General features: G+C 42.0%; 1 protein-coding gene across 1 annotated transcript in view; it reads right to left on the bottom strand.

The window, feature by feature from the left end:
- Positions 1-6165: 6165 nt before the first annotated feature.
- RNASEH2C (ribonuclease H2 subunit C) overlaps positions 6166-20648 on the bottom strand; it is a 59517-nt gene continuing 45034 nt past the window's right edge. Inside the window, exons 3-5 of the mRNA XM_069207857.1 lie at positions 14972-15084; positions 11577-11696; positions 6166-6926 (exon numbers count right to left, since the gene is read on the bottom strand). Of these exons, the coding sequence (XP_069063958.1) occupies positions 6900-6926; positions 11577-11696; positions 14972-15084 (260 nt within the window). The 3' untranslated portion in view covers positions 6166-6899. The remainder of the gene's footprint in view (positions 6927-11576; positions 11697-14971; positions 15085-20648) is intronic.

The raw sequence follows: 20648 nt of genomic DNA, 5'->3' as shown, positions 1-20648 counted from the left end.
ACACTGCCTCAGTATTCCATTTTCGCACATTTAATTGCAGCAGCCACATGTTTAAAGGGAGGACTTTGGGCACCGGCACGTTTTTATTTACAAATTAAGCACTGCCGTTCACACTCCCACTCTGCAGTTTCTTGAGAATTTAGGAGGCACCGCTGCCTTAAATTATTTCAAAGGCTTCAGCTTTTGATAACTGTGCTTTCCAAGTTCCACTTGGTCTGTACCTCTCATAGCCGTTTTTCTGGCATCCCAACGAAAATTGCCTTCCCCTGGCAGTAAGACTCAGTAAGTAATCTGATTTGGGCATGCAAGTGAGGGAGGACTGTGGTCTTATAATTTATTTTTAACAATTTACTAGCATTTAGTAAACACAAATGGGGAAAAAAGGAAAGGTGTGCTTAATAATAAGAAAAGGGTGGAAGGTTAATCTTTCACAAAGCAGAAATGCTGCAATTTTCCCCTGGACTTGTCATCAACAAGGAACTAATAATTCTAATAATGTCTTCTAACCTAAATAAACAAACTCAACTTCTGTGTGTGTGCTGAATAAAGCTGTTAGCAGTTTTCTCCTGTCCGGAAACTACACAGGGGCCTCGTGCTCGCCCCTGGAAATATCCATCTGTTTTAAAAACAGAAAATTAGTTATTAATAATAATACTATAATTACTATATCGGCGCTGCTTAGGAGAATTTCCTGCACATTCCTGTGATCTCCGGTCCTGCCGTGCCCTCTCTCTCACCCTAGAAATCCTAATAATAATAATAATTATAATTACCTGATTATTGTAAATTCAACAAGGAACACGTCCGATGTGCGCACTTCAAGAGGATCCCACAGGAGCAATAACATTCCAGTGCTCTCTTCTGAATTTCTGACCGGCTGGCAATGACGAAGGCTTTTATTTAAGAACTAATCACGTTTGGTGAAACCATGCTGCAGAGGCAAAGACCTTGACCGGTGGGGCTTATGTAACTCCCCCACATAAAATGCTAAAGAGTTACTCGGCGCAAAATACTTTTAACTTGTCATAAACAGGTAATTTATAAACTGCACGCATAAATCTTTTTTTAAATGTTCATATCATGTTTCCAAAATGTGCGTGGCGCCCCTGGCAACTTTTAACGGCGCACCAGGGTGCCGCGGCGCACAGTTTGGGAACCACTGGGCTATAGGAAAATTCCCAAGAACGTGGATTGTGGTAAGTCTTAATCTAGTGATGTAAACATGTACTCAGAATTGGTTATCTAGATTAAATAAGGCTTTAGTCCTATAGATATTGAAATCTGCATATTTCTGGAAACAGATAAAAAAAAATCCAATACATTTTCAAGTCTGGCCTCTAAAAACTCTATAGGCTCTTTTGATTTTCTAATTTGCAACACAATCAATACTTCCAGGGTTGTCAAAAAAAAATGACTAAGGCCCAGGTTGCGGAATATGTTTTTATCATACACCAACCATGGAACGTTATTCATGTTACCCAAGTTTAGGCAACCAGCTATATTACGTATTGCGAAAATTGAGCCCTTTGGGTGTTCCATACCTTTAGCCATAAAAGGAGCGCTGCCAGGCTGGCTTGGTCTGCAATAACATCTGTACCCAGTTCCATGTGTGTGATCAAACTCGCAATGGTTGTTGGCACTTCCCAAAAAAAAAAAACACACACACACTGGCCCCATAGGTGCCCAGAGCTAAACATTTGCTCTTGTACAGCTGGAACATCTCCTGAATCAGCTTCTGACCTAGTTTGTTTTCCAAATGTATATATTGCTTCACTGCCCGCTTCGATTTTCTTGGGGTCATTAGCCTATCCCACTGTCCATTGTGGACAATAAAATTCCTAAATAATTAAAAGAGCACGCTTTCTTAATAGGGCTACCCTTATGCAAAACGTTTTAGATTGAATATGTCTGGGGCCCCATGACATGAAAAAGTATTTTTATTGGTTCACTAAGTTTAAGACCAACCATAAAATTGTTAAAACCATTTAAAAGTTTCTGTAAACCATTAGCTGTCCGAGCTAAAAGGACGGCATCATCTGTGTACAGCAATTTTGGTACCACCTGAAAGCCCATTCTGGGTACATCTTTACTGCATGATTTTAAAACCGAATCAAGGGAATTAATATAGAAGAGGAAGGAGCTAAAATACAGCCTTGCCTGACCCCTCTAATATCCTTTATTGGCACAGCACAACCGCCAGATCTAGTGTATCGTACTCAATATGGTCAGAATGCAAAAGCCTTATAAGAGCAAGTAGGGGGGGGGGGGGGGGGGGGGATCAATTCCAGTCTGCTACATCATATCCCATAGTAAGTTCTTATCCACTAGGTCAAAGGCACAGGAGAGGTACATGAATGTCATGTGCATGGTCTGATGTTCCTGCCTGTAATAAGAGTGAGATTAAGGGTTTGTTCCACGGTTCTCAGTCCAGATCTAAAGCCACACTGGACTGGTGGTGGGTAGGAATTAAACTGCCCAGATCTCTAATTTGCCTAGAAGAACGCAGCCTAGCATTTTGGCTGTCACATCTATTAGCAGTATTGGACGGTAACAGGTGGGTGTGTGCCTATTGCTGATTTAAAAAAATTAGTACAATTATAGAGCCTCCTCAGAAGTCAATTAGGTTTCCTTTCACAGCTGCCCTCAGCAAGTTTGTTACCAATGGGGCCCAAAGTGCAACATTAGCTTTGAACAAGTCAATTGGCACCCCATCAGGCGGCAGTCAATATAGATTGTGTTAGAGGCAAGATCTTCAAGATAATCAATCAATTGATCATTTATAGGGCAAAAACCCTGTCTGTTATCCCCGATTAATTGGGGATCTGGTTTGTCCCGTTTTAAATCTAGGGAATAATAATTGACCCACTAACTCTGGGATGTGACAGTCTATCTTTGTGGATAGATTTACTTGAGGAAAAAAAAAAAAAGGGGGGGGGGGGGGGGGGTTTAACCATCGCGCAGAAAAGCCTGCAGTCTTTTAGCTGTGCCGCTCTGATAAGACATTCCCATGCAAGCTCCCTAAAATGCTCTTTCCTAAGTTGTAATATCTGCTTATATTTGGATCTAGCTTACCTGATTTATGGATATTACGCGGGATAGAATTTGTAGCCGCCAAACTGAGTCTGCTGGAAACGGTCCTACAAATCCCTGAAAAACTGTTCAAAATGATCTCTGGGTCATCTACATGGACAGACAGCCCAAAATCTTATTAAGATTTGATGTAATCAAGTCCCCCATTTTTTTTTTTTTTTTTTTTTTTTTAAATCAAGGGACTCCATCTAAACCTGGCTCCTTTGTTTGCAGAATAAATCAACTTGGGGTGTAATCTTATCAGGGAAAACACTGTGGAGGGGATTGTGAGTGCTATATGGGAGCAGACACACAAAATATTCTTCTAGATCCCTGGAGAGCAAAACAAAATCTATAATACTTCCCTTCCCTCTTCCTGCAAATGTGGGTAAGATCAATTTCCCATTTGTTTGAAGATCAGAGGAGGTCAAATCGTGGGATAAAATCAGCTGGTTTAGGGATTCCCCATAGATTGAAAGTACAAAGTGACCGGTCTCTTCACCTTGTATATTAACAAAACCACATATTCCCCATCTCGTAATATTAAAATCCCTCATCCATAGGATTTTTGAGAAACCCAGGCCTTTATTTACAGACTACGTAACTAAATCTCATAGTTCAGCTATGATATCTACTGGAGAAAAAAAAAAAAAAAAAAAAAAAGAACAAAAAGGGAATACAAATAATTAAAAAACATTACAATTGATTAGACCAGTGCAGATTTAAAATTTGAAACCATGGCCTGGGGGCTAGAATGTCCACTTCCAGATTGCTAACTGTACAAGCCACAAAAGTGGAGAGCCCCCCTTTCCCTCTTCCAGCACTGGACGGAGTAGCAGGTATACAGTAAGACTTAAACCTATTCATGTCTACTGTTTCAAATCCCTCAACAGAAGATAACTAATCCTCGTTATGAAGCTTTTGGGCAATCCCAGCTACATTCCACAAGATATTACCTCACAGATACTCTGTACATCTGTAGGCGAGTCAAACTGTTGAGATGGGTTTACTGCTGGTGCCAACTCGCTTCCTCCTGAGCTAGGAAGATTTGGTGCCTGAATGGTCTTTCCCATAGATATCAATCATCTCTTGCTTGGGCCAAAATATCTCCTGCAACGGTTGGGTTATAGACATTTACAATAACAGTATCTCCTGAATACGTTTTTGCATAGTCCTGATGCTTTGAATTCTTCACACAAGTAGCATTTCTTTACTGAAGTCCCACTGGCAATTAACAGAACTCTAACCAAAACATTACCTTGTTCCTAAGGGACTCTTGAGATTCAAATAAGCCTAGTGGCATCCAGGGTACATTTGTTAGAATTACAACATATGGGCAAGAAGCTGAATGGAGATTTATCACAGATAAGGGGATTGGACTTAGAGAGCTATTCCCATCCTGGGTCTCAGGATGATGCACAGAGGTTGATGGCCTATCATTTAGAGCAGGGACGTATGAGGGAACAACTGAATTGATGCCCCTGTTAGGGTTATAAGCCATGATGGAGGTGTCAGTCCCCCCACCATTTTGTATTTCCCTAAAGGTATCAAGTGACTGTGTAGTAGCTTTAGATAGTTGCACTGCTGGGGCTACAGTGATCTGGCGGAGGTGGATATCGTTGGCTTGATAGGGGGAATCTTAATCGAAGATGCTATTACCTCTTCTACAGGATTAGTGATATGGCATAATTTAGACTCAATGGAAGAAAGACGATCACAAACAGGTGACAATTTAGGCTCGAGGAGGTCGCTAAAATACATTTTTAAACCATCCCATGGGTCAACAGTTAGATGGAGCGGGATCTCGTTCACAGTTCCTGTGACTATCGGGTAGTTGTCTGATTTTAATCAGTTTTTGTTTAGGCATCTTTTTCCTACGCTTTGATGAAGGGACGGCGTTTGAGGAATTTTGAGAGGTAGTAGAAGAAGTTAGGTCATGGACAGTCAAAGAATCGATAGCATGCACACCCAAGCACCCAGTGGAAGGTAAGTCAATCCCATCTGGTGCGCTGACATCACTATAAGAGATGACATTCGTGTTTGAAACAGATGTGATAACAGATGGTACATGTGATGAGACAAGATCTTCTGTGGTTAGTGAGACACCACTCAGCAAGTTTTATTTCATTAGTCACTAGGTCCACTGCTCTCACCAGGAAACTATCAATGGTTGTGCGTTAGGGTGGGTGCAGGTGCTGAGTATCTGAAGTATTCACCAAATTTGCCTTCCTTTTACCCATGTTGCCTAAGGGCATGTATTGTTTCAGGTAAAAGCTTGCATGAATTAGAATCAAAACGTACATGTACCGGCAAGTTTTCTGAGAAGGCCAAAACGGAACTAAGAACCAAAAGGATGGGCCTGGCCTCTGGTGGTCTATGATTGGCCCGGGCGTGTCCCGCACCACGGAGGCAGCTATGCGCATTTGAGCACGTAAGTGACATGTTCCGTCCTCCCCATGCACTGATGAACTCGTCCCCCCCAGATGGAAGTGCAGGGAAGAACACCATCAAGGCCTCCGTCTGAAAGAAGTTGAAGGTGTGTCCCCTATACATACAGTGATGCATGCAAGAAGCCAGCAGTGCAAACCTCCAATTTCAATAACGTTAAGGTGCAGTGTCCTTTCACAGATGTGGCACAGGACATAGGAACCTTAATGTTTTAAATATTATATAAACCTAAAACATCGCGGGACATTAATGTGTATTGTTAGGTGTCACCCATTTAATCCATTTGTTCTCACAAGTTAAAAATTAACTTTGATGCACACAAGCCGTGGATTCTCCCTTGAAACTAAGCTTCGTCCAATGCGAACAAATACGATTTCTGTAATCTGAATTGCATATCTCAGGTGTCTCCATTTACACACGTGTGTATGGATTTGGATATTTTACAGTCCGAGGAGTAATTATCATCCATCGCCATACCTGTCAATAATATTAAGTCATTTTATAATTCCGGGGTGAGTGCCTAGCAACACGTATAGTAGTGGGTCTGTCTCGTGACATACTCGGCAGACTGCGTAGAAATGGGATTGTTATTAACCAGAGTACTGAACTTAAATACTTTGCCAAAATTACAGGCATTTCAGACCGGCATTTCTACAAAACTGAAATTTAATAACTTCCCTTTAAAAGCACATTTGTGTACAAAACTTCACATTCGTATGTAACAGACCATCCAAAGGCCATCTTTAAGTGTCTCAATAATGCAGTTAAAACAGGAAGTGATGATAATTTCTGGCTTGTAAGGAGATGGGTCTGGCACCGCTCAAGGGAAGAAGGGTGGCTAATATGCATACTTTTTATTGTGCTTGCCAGAACTAAAGAGGGCTGCATTTTCTTCTCTGGAGAAGACAGGATATGTAGTGCTTGACAAGGGCACCAACTGGCGAGGCCTCAGAATGCTGCCAGAATTTGTAAACAATGAGTACTGCTCGGTATGGTTAGAGACGGGTCAGGTGAATAAAGAAATAATTGCTTAAGAGTGAGCACACTGCGTGGAGAAGGCCCCCCCCCCCCAAGACAAGCCGAAATTACAGAGATGGCAGACACAAAGACCAATCGGAACTGTATAAATATTCATCCACAAGAATCAGGAGTCCTAAAAACCAATGAGATCTGATGGCCTGAGACTGTTTGCTATCAAGACCGCTTGTCCAGAAATCAAGAGCAGTAACAACGTGACCACATAAAGGTCTAACTTCACGCAGCCTCAATCTGTGTTACAAGCCAAGATGTACAGCATGTCCAACTCAAAAGATTCAGGTTGATTCTTGGCCTGATGCTGCCCACTTGGATAAGCCTGCTTTAAATGGAGGAGGGGAGCAGTCTCACTCTTCATCAACAGGTGCATGGATCTGTAAAAAAAGGAAAACAGATAAATGTAGGTACAACCCCATTTTCCTTCTAAACAGACAACACCATTGTTTTTATATAATCAACTATTTATTTGATATGCTTTGGCAGATCTTGGAACCCACTCCCCTAGGGTGTAATATTTTCATTAACTCTCTCAGTCATGAGGGAGGTGTAAGAACCAACATCTTAATTTTGCCAAAGGCCCTTATTATCAAACTCTACCACTGACAACACTTCAACCCCTGAGACATCAACAATTCCTGTTTAAGGAATAAGTCATTCAGAAAGAGGACTGAGTAGAATCAGGGATACAGACGCTGAAGACATTTCTGGGTCCCACCTACCAAGCAGTCAGCGGTCTTGTGAAAGATCTTATGAGAACTTACAGCAAGTGTTCCATTGTTTACTATTGGTTGGCTTTATTGTCACTCTCATTAGCTTGTTTTTTATTTGTTGCCTTGTGCAAGCTTGCCTTCCACTTCTGAGATTGCTCACTTTTGTGCTTCTTCCGAGATGCTGCATTTCCCCTCCCTGCTCCTCAATGTTGCCCCCTTTGCCCACACTGTCTTTCACAAAATGTTTTATTAATATTTTCTTTTGTGTGGAGGACTACACAGCAGGTTGCTTCCTGCCCATCTGCCTTGAAAGCAGTTTTTTTCTATTTATTTTTGTTTAATTTACCAACATAGCTGCCGAGTTTCCTATGTACATGCATGGCTAGTTAGCCTTGTCCATTTTTTTCTTAAAATTCTGGGGCTTACACTCCTAAAGACTAACCCTATTGGCTTTGCTAAACCCAGATTGCAGTACTTTCTTGCACTAGCAATGTCTGCTCAGGTCTACATCACTGCATGCTGAAATGACATTCTAACAGAGAAAACTGTGCAAGTCAACTTTTTATACTAAGTGAGAACTATTTTGCACTAAGCCGCTCAAGTTAAAGGGCTTTACCTTTCAAAACATTAGGCCTCCAATAACTTGATCTACTCTAAACACCTTCACATTACAGGCCATGCACTTCTCTCTGCCATTCCATAACTAAATAACAAATTAATGCGTTAACCCCTTAACTGCCAAGGACGTAACTGTTACACCTTGGCTTCAGAGTGGAGGCACCAATGGGGGGGGGAGGGTCTGTGTGTGTGTGGGGGGTGCTAGCAAACCTCCAACTTCGCTTCAATCACGCATTTTCCCCCACATTTTTGTGATGGAACCTTCCGGAATCTGCAGGAATCCACAAAATTTCTATCACCCAGCATTGTTGCATCTATACTGATAAAAATTTCTGCCCCACTTGTCAACCTAAAAAACATTTTATTTGTCTTCAACCTGCCCCTTTGGACCCGCTTTGGTTCCCCCTCAATTTCGACAAGTTTTTGTCTCTTCCCTGTCACAGGCACTTGGCCCACCTACACAAGTGAGGTATCATTTTTACCGGGAGACTGAGGGGGAACGTTGGGTGGTAGGAAATTTGTGCTGGTGCATTGATCCCACACACAAATGTGTGAAAAATGAGATTTTCTCTTTTTAAACTAAATGAGGTTTGCGGAGGATTCTGGGATCCATGCAAGCCACACCTCCCTGGACTCTCTCAGTGTCTAGTTTTCAGAAATGTCTGGGTTTGGTAGGTTTCCCTAGATGACTGATGAGCCCAGGGCCAAAAACGCAGGTGCCCCCTACCCCCCACCTCCAAAAACGGGTAGTTTTGAATTTGATAATTCTGATGTGTCCACGTAGTGTTTTGGGGCAATTCCTGTCGTGGGCACTAGGCCTACCCACACAAGTGAGGTACCATTTTTATCGGGAGACCTGGGGAAACTGCAGAGTGGAAGGAAATTTGTGGATCCTTTCAGATTCGATAACTTTGTCACTGAAAATGGGAAGAAAAAAAAAAAAGGTTTTTTGTGCCAAATTTTAAGGTTTGCAAAGGATTCTGGGTAATAGAACCTAGTGAGAGCCCCAAAAGTCACCCCATCTTGGATTCCCCTAGGTGTCTAGTTTTAAAAAATGAACAGGTTTGGTGGATTTCTCTACGTGCCGGCTGAGCTAACCACCAAAATCCACAGCTAGGCACTTTCCAAAAAACGTGTCAGATTTTAATGTAAAAATGTGATGTGTTCATGTTGCGTTTCCGGTCGCTGGCATTAGGCCTACCCACACAAGTGAGGCACCATTTTTATCAGAAGACTTGGGGGAACACAGAATAGAAGAACAAGTGTTATTGCCTCTTGTCTTTCTCTACATTTATTTCCTTCCAAATGTAAGACAGATGTCTATTTGAGAAATGCCCTGTAATTCACATGCTAGTATGGGCTCCCCGGAATTCAGAGATGTGCAAATAACCACTGCTTCGCAACACCTTCTTTTGTGCCCATTTTGGAAATACAAAGGTTTCCTTGATACCTATTTTTCACCAATTATATTTCACCAAATGAATTGCTGTATACCCGGTATACAATGAAAACCCTTTGCAAGGTGCAGCTTTTTATTGGCTCTGGGTGCCTAGGGTTCTTGATGAACCTACAAGCCCTATATATCCCTGCAACCACAACAGTCCAGCAGACGTAACGTATATTGTTTTTAAAAATCTGACATCGCAGGAAAAAGTTAGAGTAAAACGTGGAGAGAAATGGCTGTTTTTTTCACCTCAATTTTTTTATTTATTTCAGCTGTTATTTGCTTTAGGAAAACCTTGTAGGATCCACACAAATGTCCCCTTGCTGAATTCAAAGAAATGTTTATCTGTCGGGGATCCAGCATTGGTTTCACATCCATTTCTGTCACTAACTGGAAGTAAGCTAAAAGCACAAAAAAATAGTAAAAATGGGGGTATAGCCCAGTAAAATGCCAAGATTGTGTTGAAAAATGTGGTTTTCTGATTCACGTCTGCCTGTTCCTGAAAGCTGGGAAGTTGGGGGGATTTTAGCATTGCAAAGCCTTTTTTGATGCCATTTTCAGGGAAAACACCACGTTTCCTTCTGCAGCCCTTCTCCCCCCCCCCCCCCTTATATATTTTTTTTTTAAAGAAACAACATTTTCGCTGTATTTTGGCAAATTTCTTGGTCTCCTCCAGGGGAAACCATAAATTGGGTATCTGTAGAATCCCAATACTGTTTTGGGGGGGGGGGGGGGGGGGGGGGGGGGGGGGGAGTAAATTTGGCATGGGTAGCTTATGTGGAAAAAAGTTGCGGGCCTAATCGCGAACTGCCCCAAATAGCAAAAAAAGGCACGCCAGCGAAGGGGTTAATATACCTGGTGACACCACATCGCATCATCACTGACCTCACTGGAATCTTCACTAAGCCACCCTTTGTTTCTGTAACTCACAGTCCACTGGAACATTTACCTTTCGTTAGAGTTTTGGAGCACACAGACGTGGATGCAGGAGAGAGGGTACAGAGTCCTTTTACTGCATTCAAGTCCTCTACCATAGGAACCCAATGGACACAGCCTTTATCACAGAATGTGCCCGATACCTTTTAGGAGTCCCCAACAGAAACTTGTTATCAGCTCACAGGGAATGCTTCAACCATGCTCACTAAGCTATGGGTGCTGAGCCTGACCTTCAGCGGGTTACTGGCGCTGATGATCCCCTCTATTAAAGCCCTGTGGGTTGGCCCTAGCTATGCACAGACACTGTGGATGCAGTACCTTGTAATCGAACAGCCCTGCGCGGAGTACCAGTACCATCAGAGAAACTTAAGTAATGCCACAGATGTTCTAGGTAATGTGAAATCACCAGTGATGTCATCTGTACCAGCTTGTGGTGAGCAGTGTGCACTGCAGTAAGAGGGCTGTGAGTCACTGTTGCATGGCCCTCTTAAATGGTGAATTTCAAGACTTTTTAGATTTTGTGTTGTAGAAACGGTTTTGTTACATTGTCCAACTTCTTCCGATGCAACTTTATCTTAACTTTAAGGAGGTCTGCAACGCTTTTAACTGATACTCTGTGCCCATTGCCTCAGAGCCACCCATAAATGGTCTTTGGCCAAAGGTAACAGTCACTGAACCAAAACGGGGCTTTTCACCACGCTCTTCACTAAGTCATTGTGACCCTCAAATCCAAGGCATAGTGTTCAACTTTATTCGAAAGTTAGATCAAAGGGGCCACAGTTACAAACAAAGCAAAAAGTGCCTCCCCTGTGAAACTTGCATCTCAAACTTAACTACACAGGTACAAACAGCACCTCAATAATGTAATCTGAAGCATATAATAACCTGTACTGTGAGTGAGCCTACATACATAAAGACTCAGAAGTTTTCCAGCTTTTTAATGCCCCCTTCCTCCCAGGGGCTTGGGGGGGGTGGTTTAAGAGAGAGTTGGAATGATTGCCCCCCCCCCCCCCAACAGAATTTTTCACACATATTCTGTTAGGTTGGCAATGTCTAAACCCGTCTGGACTTATTTAAACCTTGCAATTATGTTCTGTTACCTTTTTAAAAATACAAAAAAAAAAATAATAAAAAAAAAAAAAGTGCTCTTTAAAACAAAACCACTGTTACCTGAATAATGCTTCCTTTGATCAGAGACTGCTAAGCCGCCCCCCCCGCCACCCTATCACTTCAAACCCCCGGGGTGCCCGCCCTCCAGTTTGAAGACCCCCTTTTACAGACATATCAAGAATGACTGGGACAACATTACTACTTACCGCCTCTGCAATCTTCGGCCACATAATTGACATCAGGACGGAATCATCTGATGAAGGCGGCGTTTCCAAGTTCCAGGACATGAAAGCGCGGAAAGTGGACTTTACCCGGACACACCGGTCCTGAAGAGGTAAAAGGAAGTAAAGTTAATAAACCATGAAATAGTTCCCAATTCTTTCATTCACTGAACGGATAGGAAAACTGCAGTTTTCTTCAAATGAATGAGAAGGGATTAATAAAGCACACGGCTACTCGAGGAGTGTCCCGGCGCTTATGTCAACTGTTTTACTTTTCATTTTCAATTTATGCGGCAAGAAATGTCCAGTTACGAATTTACGATGCTAATAGCTCTAACTCGAGCAAATGCGGGGCCCATTGCATTGCAAATGCTCAAAAAGCACAGGGTCACATTTTTCCTTTTAAAGTTAGGGAAAGGATGTGCTTATTTTACATTATGATCATCAGGCTGCAGATAGCAGATCCTTATAAGGAGCAGTGCTGGGGCTCAGATTTATGACTCTGGGTACAGAGGCGTAGAATTGAAGCACTAAGGTATTTAACTCTTAAATAAAAGTCCTTGTCAACTCAGTATTGGAGATGGGAACAAAATTATGTTTCCTAATGCTTTTAAAATGGGAATGAAATGTTAACTTAAATATAAAAGGTAACTTTTCATTATAATGTTTTACATTTTTTTCTCAAAGTGTTGCATTTACAAGTTGCAGGCCTTTTTTAAATGGGGAGAAAAAGTGCAGAAGAAGTTCTACATTATAAATACTGTTGCACTTTAAATTTCTCCCATTAAAAAAAAAAAAGGGGAAGGTCATATGTTTGTTTTATGCATGTAACTGTGCCACATATGGCGAAAAGTATGTCCAATGTCACAAGTCCATATGTCAAAGGCTCTCAGTTACCCATACACATATATTCCATTCTTTTGCACATATATTCATACATCCCCAAAGACCACGATCTCCGACACATATGGCAGCCCTGTCCTAGTGCCTCTATTCAAAGTATTTTATTCAACCATGGATTCTGGTTCTATGGGCATTAAGCTCAAATTCAACAAAGCTGGGCATGGGGGTGTCTGGAAAGAATGTGCGAGTTGTTTAGCCTTTAGTAGCTCACAATGATTTTCAGTGATCAGAAGTAACTTTTGCTACATACAAAGTTGGAGACCCCTAGTCTAGGGCATCAATTGAAATACCTTTCTTTGCGCAGTTTACAATAGTTGTATTTTTCTCTTCAGTAGGGTGCAAGGTGCCCCAGAGGTGGCATAGCCAAGGAAGGCTCAGGGCACATTTATGGTATTTGTTTGTCTCTGAGTAGGTTTGAACGAGGATCTGATCCCTGTACCGGGGTGCTGCCCCATTTCTCCTCTCTTTAATGCAGTTCTGATAAGAAACATAGATATGTAGGATCCCCTTCCTTTAGCAAGGCACTGCATATTTTCTTTCTAAAACTGGCATGTGTTGAGCAGCACAAGCATACATAAGACTTGAGAGTTGCATTTTCACCTCCACTGAAATTTTAGCTTAAATACAGGACAATGACGTGGAGCAACCACAACTTACTTTGAAGACCTGATCTACTACTGAAAGGTGTTAGCCTAAAAGCAAACTATTTATGATGTCTATTTTGTAAACCTTTGCTAGACCATTTCATTGCTTCTATTGAGGTGCAAGACTTTCTGAGAAACACGGTCTAATGTCGGGAGAGCCCAATGACAAACATAAAATAGAGGGCCCTTCATTACTAATGTTTAGCATTGAGAACAAAGGCACTTCTAAAACCAGTTTTTAGAATTGCTTTAACGTCATCCGTATCTCTGAAGCTTTCTAGATTGCTCTTTATTACATTTAACAATACTCATTTTCTTCTGTGTGCTTGTCCACTTGGGGTGTAATCATAAGACTTGCTTAATTTTTTGAACACACATTATATTTATATATATATATACATACATACACACACACACACACACACACAAAGAATATAATTGTTTTAGATGTTGAGCTGTGCACATTACAATTCAACAGTTCTGAACATGTTGTGTGAAAGCAAAATAAAATTACCATGAGAAATTGAACCATTGTCCAAGCATTTAGCAATTGCACTTAGGGTACTGTTTAAAGGTTGCTTTCTTCAAACATGCGTACAGTCCTCTGTATGACCTCGAGCTAAAACGTGAGGTTTTCTCGTCTTCGGTATTCGAATTATAAATGCAGACGTGGTGTAGGGACAGTGTTCTTTCAGCTTTGTGCAGTCGCAAATCATTAAACCTTTGACGACTTAGAGGAAGAATTGGTTATTTTGTAAATGGAACTTCAAGGGTGTTTGAGAAAATAAAAGTGACATGTGTTACAGAATTATAGCTTCTTACACTACGAAGCTGGAATGTGACTTAGTGGGGTTAGGACGCTACACATGAAATCCAATGTGCCCTAGAAAGGGACTTTGAAATTGAGACAAGGAGGCCCTCTTGGAGGCACCATTTCGTAAATTACTTTACCAATAAGCTTGTTTTCCCTTAAAGAATAATTACTTTTGCTGACAATTGTATGTTTCTACAGCTTTTCGTAGCTTGTGAAATAGTGCTTGTAATGTAAACTAATGAGCACTGAACCTAATAAAAAGCCTCTGATGACGATGTTTTTGAAGAGCTCGACACAGTGTGTTACTGTGAGCTGAGTCTTCTGCCTATAAGCTCTAGCAAATAAACTTTGCTATGATTTTCATACCATGACTGTGTATTAACTTATTTACCTTCCACACAAAATTTTGCATTGACATTTGTAATAACTTGCCCTTATAAAAAAAAACTCTAAAAGAAAGTGCTGTCCTTTAATGTAAAGCCAGCAACTGGTCAGGAGAGGAGAGTTAATATTGTTGAGGAGCAAAACTACAGACTCGGCGACCAGGATTTCCTTTGCTTGTGTGACCTTGTGCAATTGCTTTACAACAACGTGACCCATTTTACCTATCGGTCAAATAAAGGACCCGCTAGAAGTGATTCAATTCATTATTTCTGCTATACAAAAAAGTAAATAAAATACAAATAGGATTTAGTAAAATGAAGTCACCCATCAGACTTTGGTTTGCGATGAAAACAGTATTTTGAAAAAAGTCACTCTTGAATTTCAAAAAGTGCAGCAATTCCCCAAAAATAACATTGCACGCTATACAAATGCCACATAGCCGTTACAACATTAACAGTCCATGTTACAAACTGAATGTCTTTTAGCTCATTTACTAAATACTGTTGGACGTTTATGTTTAGAACGTATAAAACTCACTTAACACAGAGGAGTTGATCACCCTCTAATGAAGTGAACATTTCTTGGTAAAATCTGTACAACATCCACTTTCTGCATGTATTTTACTTGTAACTTACATCCTCTTCAGAGCAGGGCTTGTGGTCTTCCTTTAAAACCATGCCAACATAGCCATCTGGCAATGCCACCTCCTGCCCTCGCAAGCACCTTCCACGGAAGGACACCACCTTTTCTACAGAAGGGGAAAAGACAGCTCTTTATTAAAAAATAAATATATTAAAAAAAAAAAATAATCCTCATTGGGTACATATTGAAAGCTTCCTTAAGAATGCATTCTGTCCATTGCTTATTATTGGCTTGGTGTTTTGTAACTCACATTTATTTGCTTTCTGTTTGCCAGCTTTACTTGTTTGAGGCTGTCCCGTATGCCTTTGACCCTGCTGTGGAGCATAGCCTGTTTACCACCTCTCTGACCTTGCATTCTTCCACGAGTGCTCAGAAACTTTTTCCTCTTTTTCATGGGAGAACATTTGGTTTCAGTTGTCTCCCTTTGAAGCTAGTTCAGGAAGCAGTAAATGTGCTTTATTAATAGGAAGAGATTTCCTACATCCGGTCTTTCTGCTTCACCGATTTTTCTTACCTTTGCCACTAATCTTGCATGTGAGAAACAATGCTCTGTTTATGAACATGTTTATTTTGGTCAGCTCTCTTTACTAATAGCATAACTTAAATCCTCTTCCTCAATTTCACACCCATCCGCTAGGCAGTGGAAGAACGGACGTTTTGGGGCATGGTTTTTTATTCGGGGAGGGGGGGGGGCGTGAATGAGCAATAAAATGCCTTTACATGTTGTCACATTTGCTGGGCATTCAAATTCACAGCTCAAGTGTGTTAGGATCTGTATTCTGAGGGAGGTTGGCGTTTACTTTTCTTTCTCTACCCGGATAGTGAGAGGATTTATGTGACAAACTTGTTGGGTCTTGGGGCGGAGGGGGGTGGTGGAAGAAGAGATACAACTAAAGCAGTAGCATGTAATTTTTTTCTAGCACACAACAACATTTAAATGCCAGTAAACAAACTGCACATATTTTAGAATATGAGAATTAGTAAAGCACTTTTTTGTAATTCTGAAGTGTGGTGGAAACAAATATTTTAATACAATCAAAACTGATCAGTACACTAGCTGGTGCCATTTTCTATACATTATCATTTGCGTGCTGTATTGAAAATGTCACTTACCCAGTGTACATCTGTTCGTGGCATCAGTCGCTGAGATTCACATGGTATGCATGAGCTCGCCATCTGGTGTTGGGTCGGAGTGTTACAAGTTGTTTTTCTTCGAAGAAGTGTTTTCGAGTCACGGGGCCGAGTGACTCCACCTTCTGTGCTCATTGCGCATGGGCGTCGACTCCATCTTCGATTGTTTTCCCCGCAGAGGGTGAGGTAGGAGTTGTACTATAGTAATAGTGCCCGCGCAATGAAAAAATGTAAGTATGTATCTATTAAAGGATTGAAGGTAACTTCTGAACTGCTACAGGCTTCCGGGGAGGTGGGTGGGTCCATGTGAATCTCAGCGACTGATGCCACGAACAGATGTACACTGGGTAAGTGACATTTTCAGTTCGATGGCATCTGTCGCTGTAGATACACATGGTATGCATAGACTAGTAAGCAGTTAGTTCCCCATAAGCGGTGGTTTAGCCTGTAGGAGTAGAAGTTGTCTGAAATAGAGTTCTTAATACAGCTTGACCTACTGTAGCTTGTTGTGCGGATAGCACATCTATACAGTAGTGTTTGGTGAATGTGTGAGGCGTAGACCAAGTGGCTGCCTTACATATTTCTTGCATTGGGATGTTTCCTAAAAAGGCCATTGAAGCACCTTTTTTCCTTGTTGAATGTGCCCTGGGAGTAATGGGCAGTTGTCTTTTTGCTTTAAGGTAGCAGATTTGGATGCATTTAACTATCCATCTGGCTATACCTTGTTTTGATATTGGGTTACCTGCATGAGGTTTTTGGAATGCAATAAATAGCTGTTTAGTTTTTCTGATGTTCTTCGTTCTGTCAATGTAGTACATTAATGCTCTTTTGACATCTAATGTATGTAGTGCTCTTTCAGCCACAGAATCTGGCTGTGGGAAGAATACTGGTAGTTCTACCGTTTGATTTAGATGGAATGGAGAAATAACTTTTGGTAAAAATTTTGGATTAGGTCGTAGGACGACCTTATTTTTATGTATTTGTATAAAAGGCTCTTGTGTTGTGAACGCTTGAATTTCACTTACTCTTCTTAGAGATGTGATGGTGATGAGAAAGGCAACTTTCCAGGTGAGGAATTGTATTCCGCAAGAGTGCATGGGTTCGAAAGGTGGGCCCATGAGTCTTGTTAGAACCACGTTTAGGTTCCATGAAGGAACAGGTGGTGTTCTTGGTGGTATAATTCTTTTAAGCCCTTCTATGAATGCTTTGATAACTGGTATCCTATACAAGGAAGTTGAATATGTAGTTTGCAGGTATGCAGATATTGCTGCAAGATGTATTTTAATAGAAGAGAAGGCTAGCTTTGCTTTTTGTAAATGGAGCAAGTAATTTACTATATGTTTTGGAGTTGCCTCTAGTGGTTGTATCTGATTATGATGGCAGTACCAAACAAATCTTTTCCACTTACTTGCGTAGCAGTGTCTAGTGGATGGCCTTCTGGCCTGCTTTATGACTTCCATACACTCTTGGCTAAGTTGTAAGTGTCCGAATTCTAGGATTTCAGGAGCCAGATTGCTAGATTCAGCGATGCTGGGTCCGGGTGTCTGATCTGTTGGTTGTGTTGCGTTAACAGATCTGGTTTGTTGGGCAGTTTGATGTGTGGTACTACAGACAGATCTAGCAGTGTTGTGTACCAGGGTTGTCTTGCCCACGTTGGTGCTATTAAAATGAGTTTGAGTTTGTTTTGACTCAATTTGTTTACTAGGTAAGGAAGGAGAGGGAGAGGAGGAAAAGCGTAAGCAAATATTCCTGACCAGTTCATCCATAGGGCATTGCCTTGGGATTGCTTGTGTGGGTATCTGGACGCGAAGTTTTGGCATTTTGCGTTCTCTTTTGTTGCAAATAAGTCTATTTGTGGTGTTCCCCAGAGTGTGAAGTAGGTGTTCAGAATTTGTGGGTGGATTTCCCATTCGTGGACTTGCTGGTGATCTCGAGAGAGATTGTCTGCCAGCTGATTCTGGATCCCCGGAATAAACTGTGCTATTAGACCAATTTGATGGTGGATTGCCCACTTCCATATTTGTTGAGCTAACAAGCTTAACTGCGTTGAATGTGTTCCTCCTTGTTTGTTTAGATAATACATCGTTGTCATGTTGTCTGTTTTGACAAGGATGTATTTGTGGGTTATGATTGGTTGGAAAGCTTTTAGTGCTTGAAAAACTGCTAATAATTCTAGATGATTTATATGCAGTTTTGTTTGATGTATGTTCCATTGTCCTCTTATGTTGTGTTGATTGAGATGTGCTCCCCACCCTGTCATGGAAGCATCTGTTGTTATTACGTACTGTGGCACTGGGTCTTTGAAAGGCCGCCCTATGTTTAAATTTATACTGTTCCACCATAGAAGCGATAGGTAAGTTTGGCGGTCTAGCAACACCAGATCTAGAAGGTGACCCTGTGCTTGAGACCACTGTGAGGCTAGGCACTGTTGTAAGGGCCTCATGTGCAGTCTTGCGTTTGGGACAATGGCTATGCATGAGGACATCATGCCTAGGAGCTGTAGTATTGTTCTTGCTTGTATTGTTTGGTTTGGAGACATGTGTTGAATGACCCTGTTGAAATTGTGGATCCTTTGTGGAGTTGGCGTTGCTACTCCTTTTGTTGTGTCTATTATGGCTCCTAGATATTGCTGTACTTTGCTTGGCAGAATGTTTGATTTTGCAAAGTTGACGGTGAACCCTAGATTGTAGAGGGTTTGTATGACTTGATTTGTGTGGTTTGAGCATTGTGTGAGCGAACTGGTTTTGATTAGCCAGTCGTCTAGATACGGGAACACATGTATTTGCTGCCTTCTGATGTGTGCAGCGACTACTGCTAGGCATTTTGTGAATACTCTTGGAGCGGTTGTTAAACCAAAAGGCAATACTTTGAATTGGTAATGTATTCCTTTGAATACAAACCTTAGATATTTCCTGTGTGATTGATGTATTGGTATATGGAAATATGCGTCCTTGAGGTCTAGGGTTGTCATGTAGTCGTGTTTTCTGAGCAATGGTAACACTTCTTGTAGTGTGACCATGTGAAAGTGGTCTGATTTGATGAATGTGTTTACTACCCTGAGGTCTAGAATTGGTCTCAGTGTTTCGTCCTTTTTTGGTATCAAGAAGTACAGTGAATAAACTCCTGTGTTTATTTGTGTGCTTGGTACTAATTCTATTGCATTTTTTTGCAGTAGTGCTTGAACTTCTATCTCTAGAAGCTGTGAATGGTATTTTGATAAATTTTGTGATTTTGGTGGTATGTCTGGAGGGAATTGCATGAATTCTATGCAATATCCATGTCGGATAATTGCTAGGACCCATGTGTCTGTAGTTATTTTGTCCCATGCTTCGTAATATTGATGTATCCTCCCCCCCACTGGTGTTGTGTGGGAGGGGTGAGTGACGTGTGAGTCACTGCTTGTTGGTAGTGGTTTTGGGGCTTTGAAATCTTCCTCTATTCCTAGGAAATTGCCCCCCTCTATACTGGCCCCGAAAACCTCCCCTGTACTGTCCCTGGTAGGTGGGCGGTGCGGACTGTGAGGTGCTAGCTTGTGTGGCCTGACCCCGAAACCCTCCTCTAAAAGGTGTTTTGCGGAAGGTGTTATAAGATCCTCTGCTCTGCGGGGAGTAGAGTGCGCCCATGGCCTTGGCAGTGTCAGTGTCCTTCTTGAGCTTTTCTATGGCTGTGTCGACCTCCGGACCGAACAGAAGTTTCTCGTTTACTGGCATGTTAAGCACTGCCTGCTGAATTTCTGGCTTGAATCCAGACGTTCTGAGCCATGCGTGCCTACGGATGGTAACCGACGTATTAATGGTTCTTGCGGCCGTGTCTGCTGCATCCATGGAGGAGCGTATTTGATTGTTGGAAATGTTTTGACCCTCCTCAACAACCTGTTTTGCTCTTTTTTGCAGATCTTTTGGGAGATGTTCAATGAGATGCTGCATCTCATCCCAGTGGGCTCTGTCGTATCGCGCTAGCAGCGCTTGTGAATTTGCGATGCGCCACTGGTTTGCTGCTTGGACAGCAACCCTCTTCCCGGCTGCATCGAACTTCCTACTTTCTTTATCTGGGGGAGGTGCATCCCCAGAAGTGTGTGAGTTTGCCCGTTTTCTGGCAGCCCCTACCACCACAGAGTCTGGTGGCAGCTGAGAGGTGATGAATACGGGGTCCGTAGGAGGCGCCTTATACTTTTTGTCCACCCTAGGCGTCACTGCCCTACTTTTAACTGGCTCCTTGAAAATGTCCCTTGCATGGCGTAGCATGCCTGGGAGCATCGGCAGGCTTTGGTAGGAGCTGTGGGTTGAGGAGAGGGTGTTAAATAAAAAATCATCCTCTACTTGTTCCGAGTGTAGTTGCACATTATGGAATAGTGCTGCTCTAGCCACCACTTGTGAGTAGGCTGTGCTGTCTTCCGGTGGTGATGGCCTAGTTGGGTATGTGTCTGGGCTGTTATCAGACACTGGTGCGTCGTACAAGTCCCACGCATCCTGATCTTGGTCATCGTGGCTTATGGCGGTGTGAGCTGGCGAATGTGACGGGGTGTAAGTGGGCGAAGCC

Source organism: Pleurodeles waltl, chromosome 9, assembly GCF_031143425.1.
Source record: "Pleurodeles waltl isolate 20211129_DDA chromosome 9, aPleWal1.hap1.20221129, whole genome shotgun sequence".
Classification (NCBI taxonomy): Eukaryota; Metazoa; Chordata; class Amphibia; order Caudata; family Salamandridae; genus Pleurodeles; species Pleurodeles waltl.
Note: the sequence above shows the minus strand (reverse complement) of the source record. Positions and strands in the feature narration are given on the sequence as shown.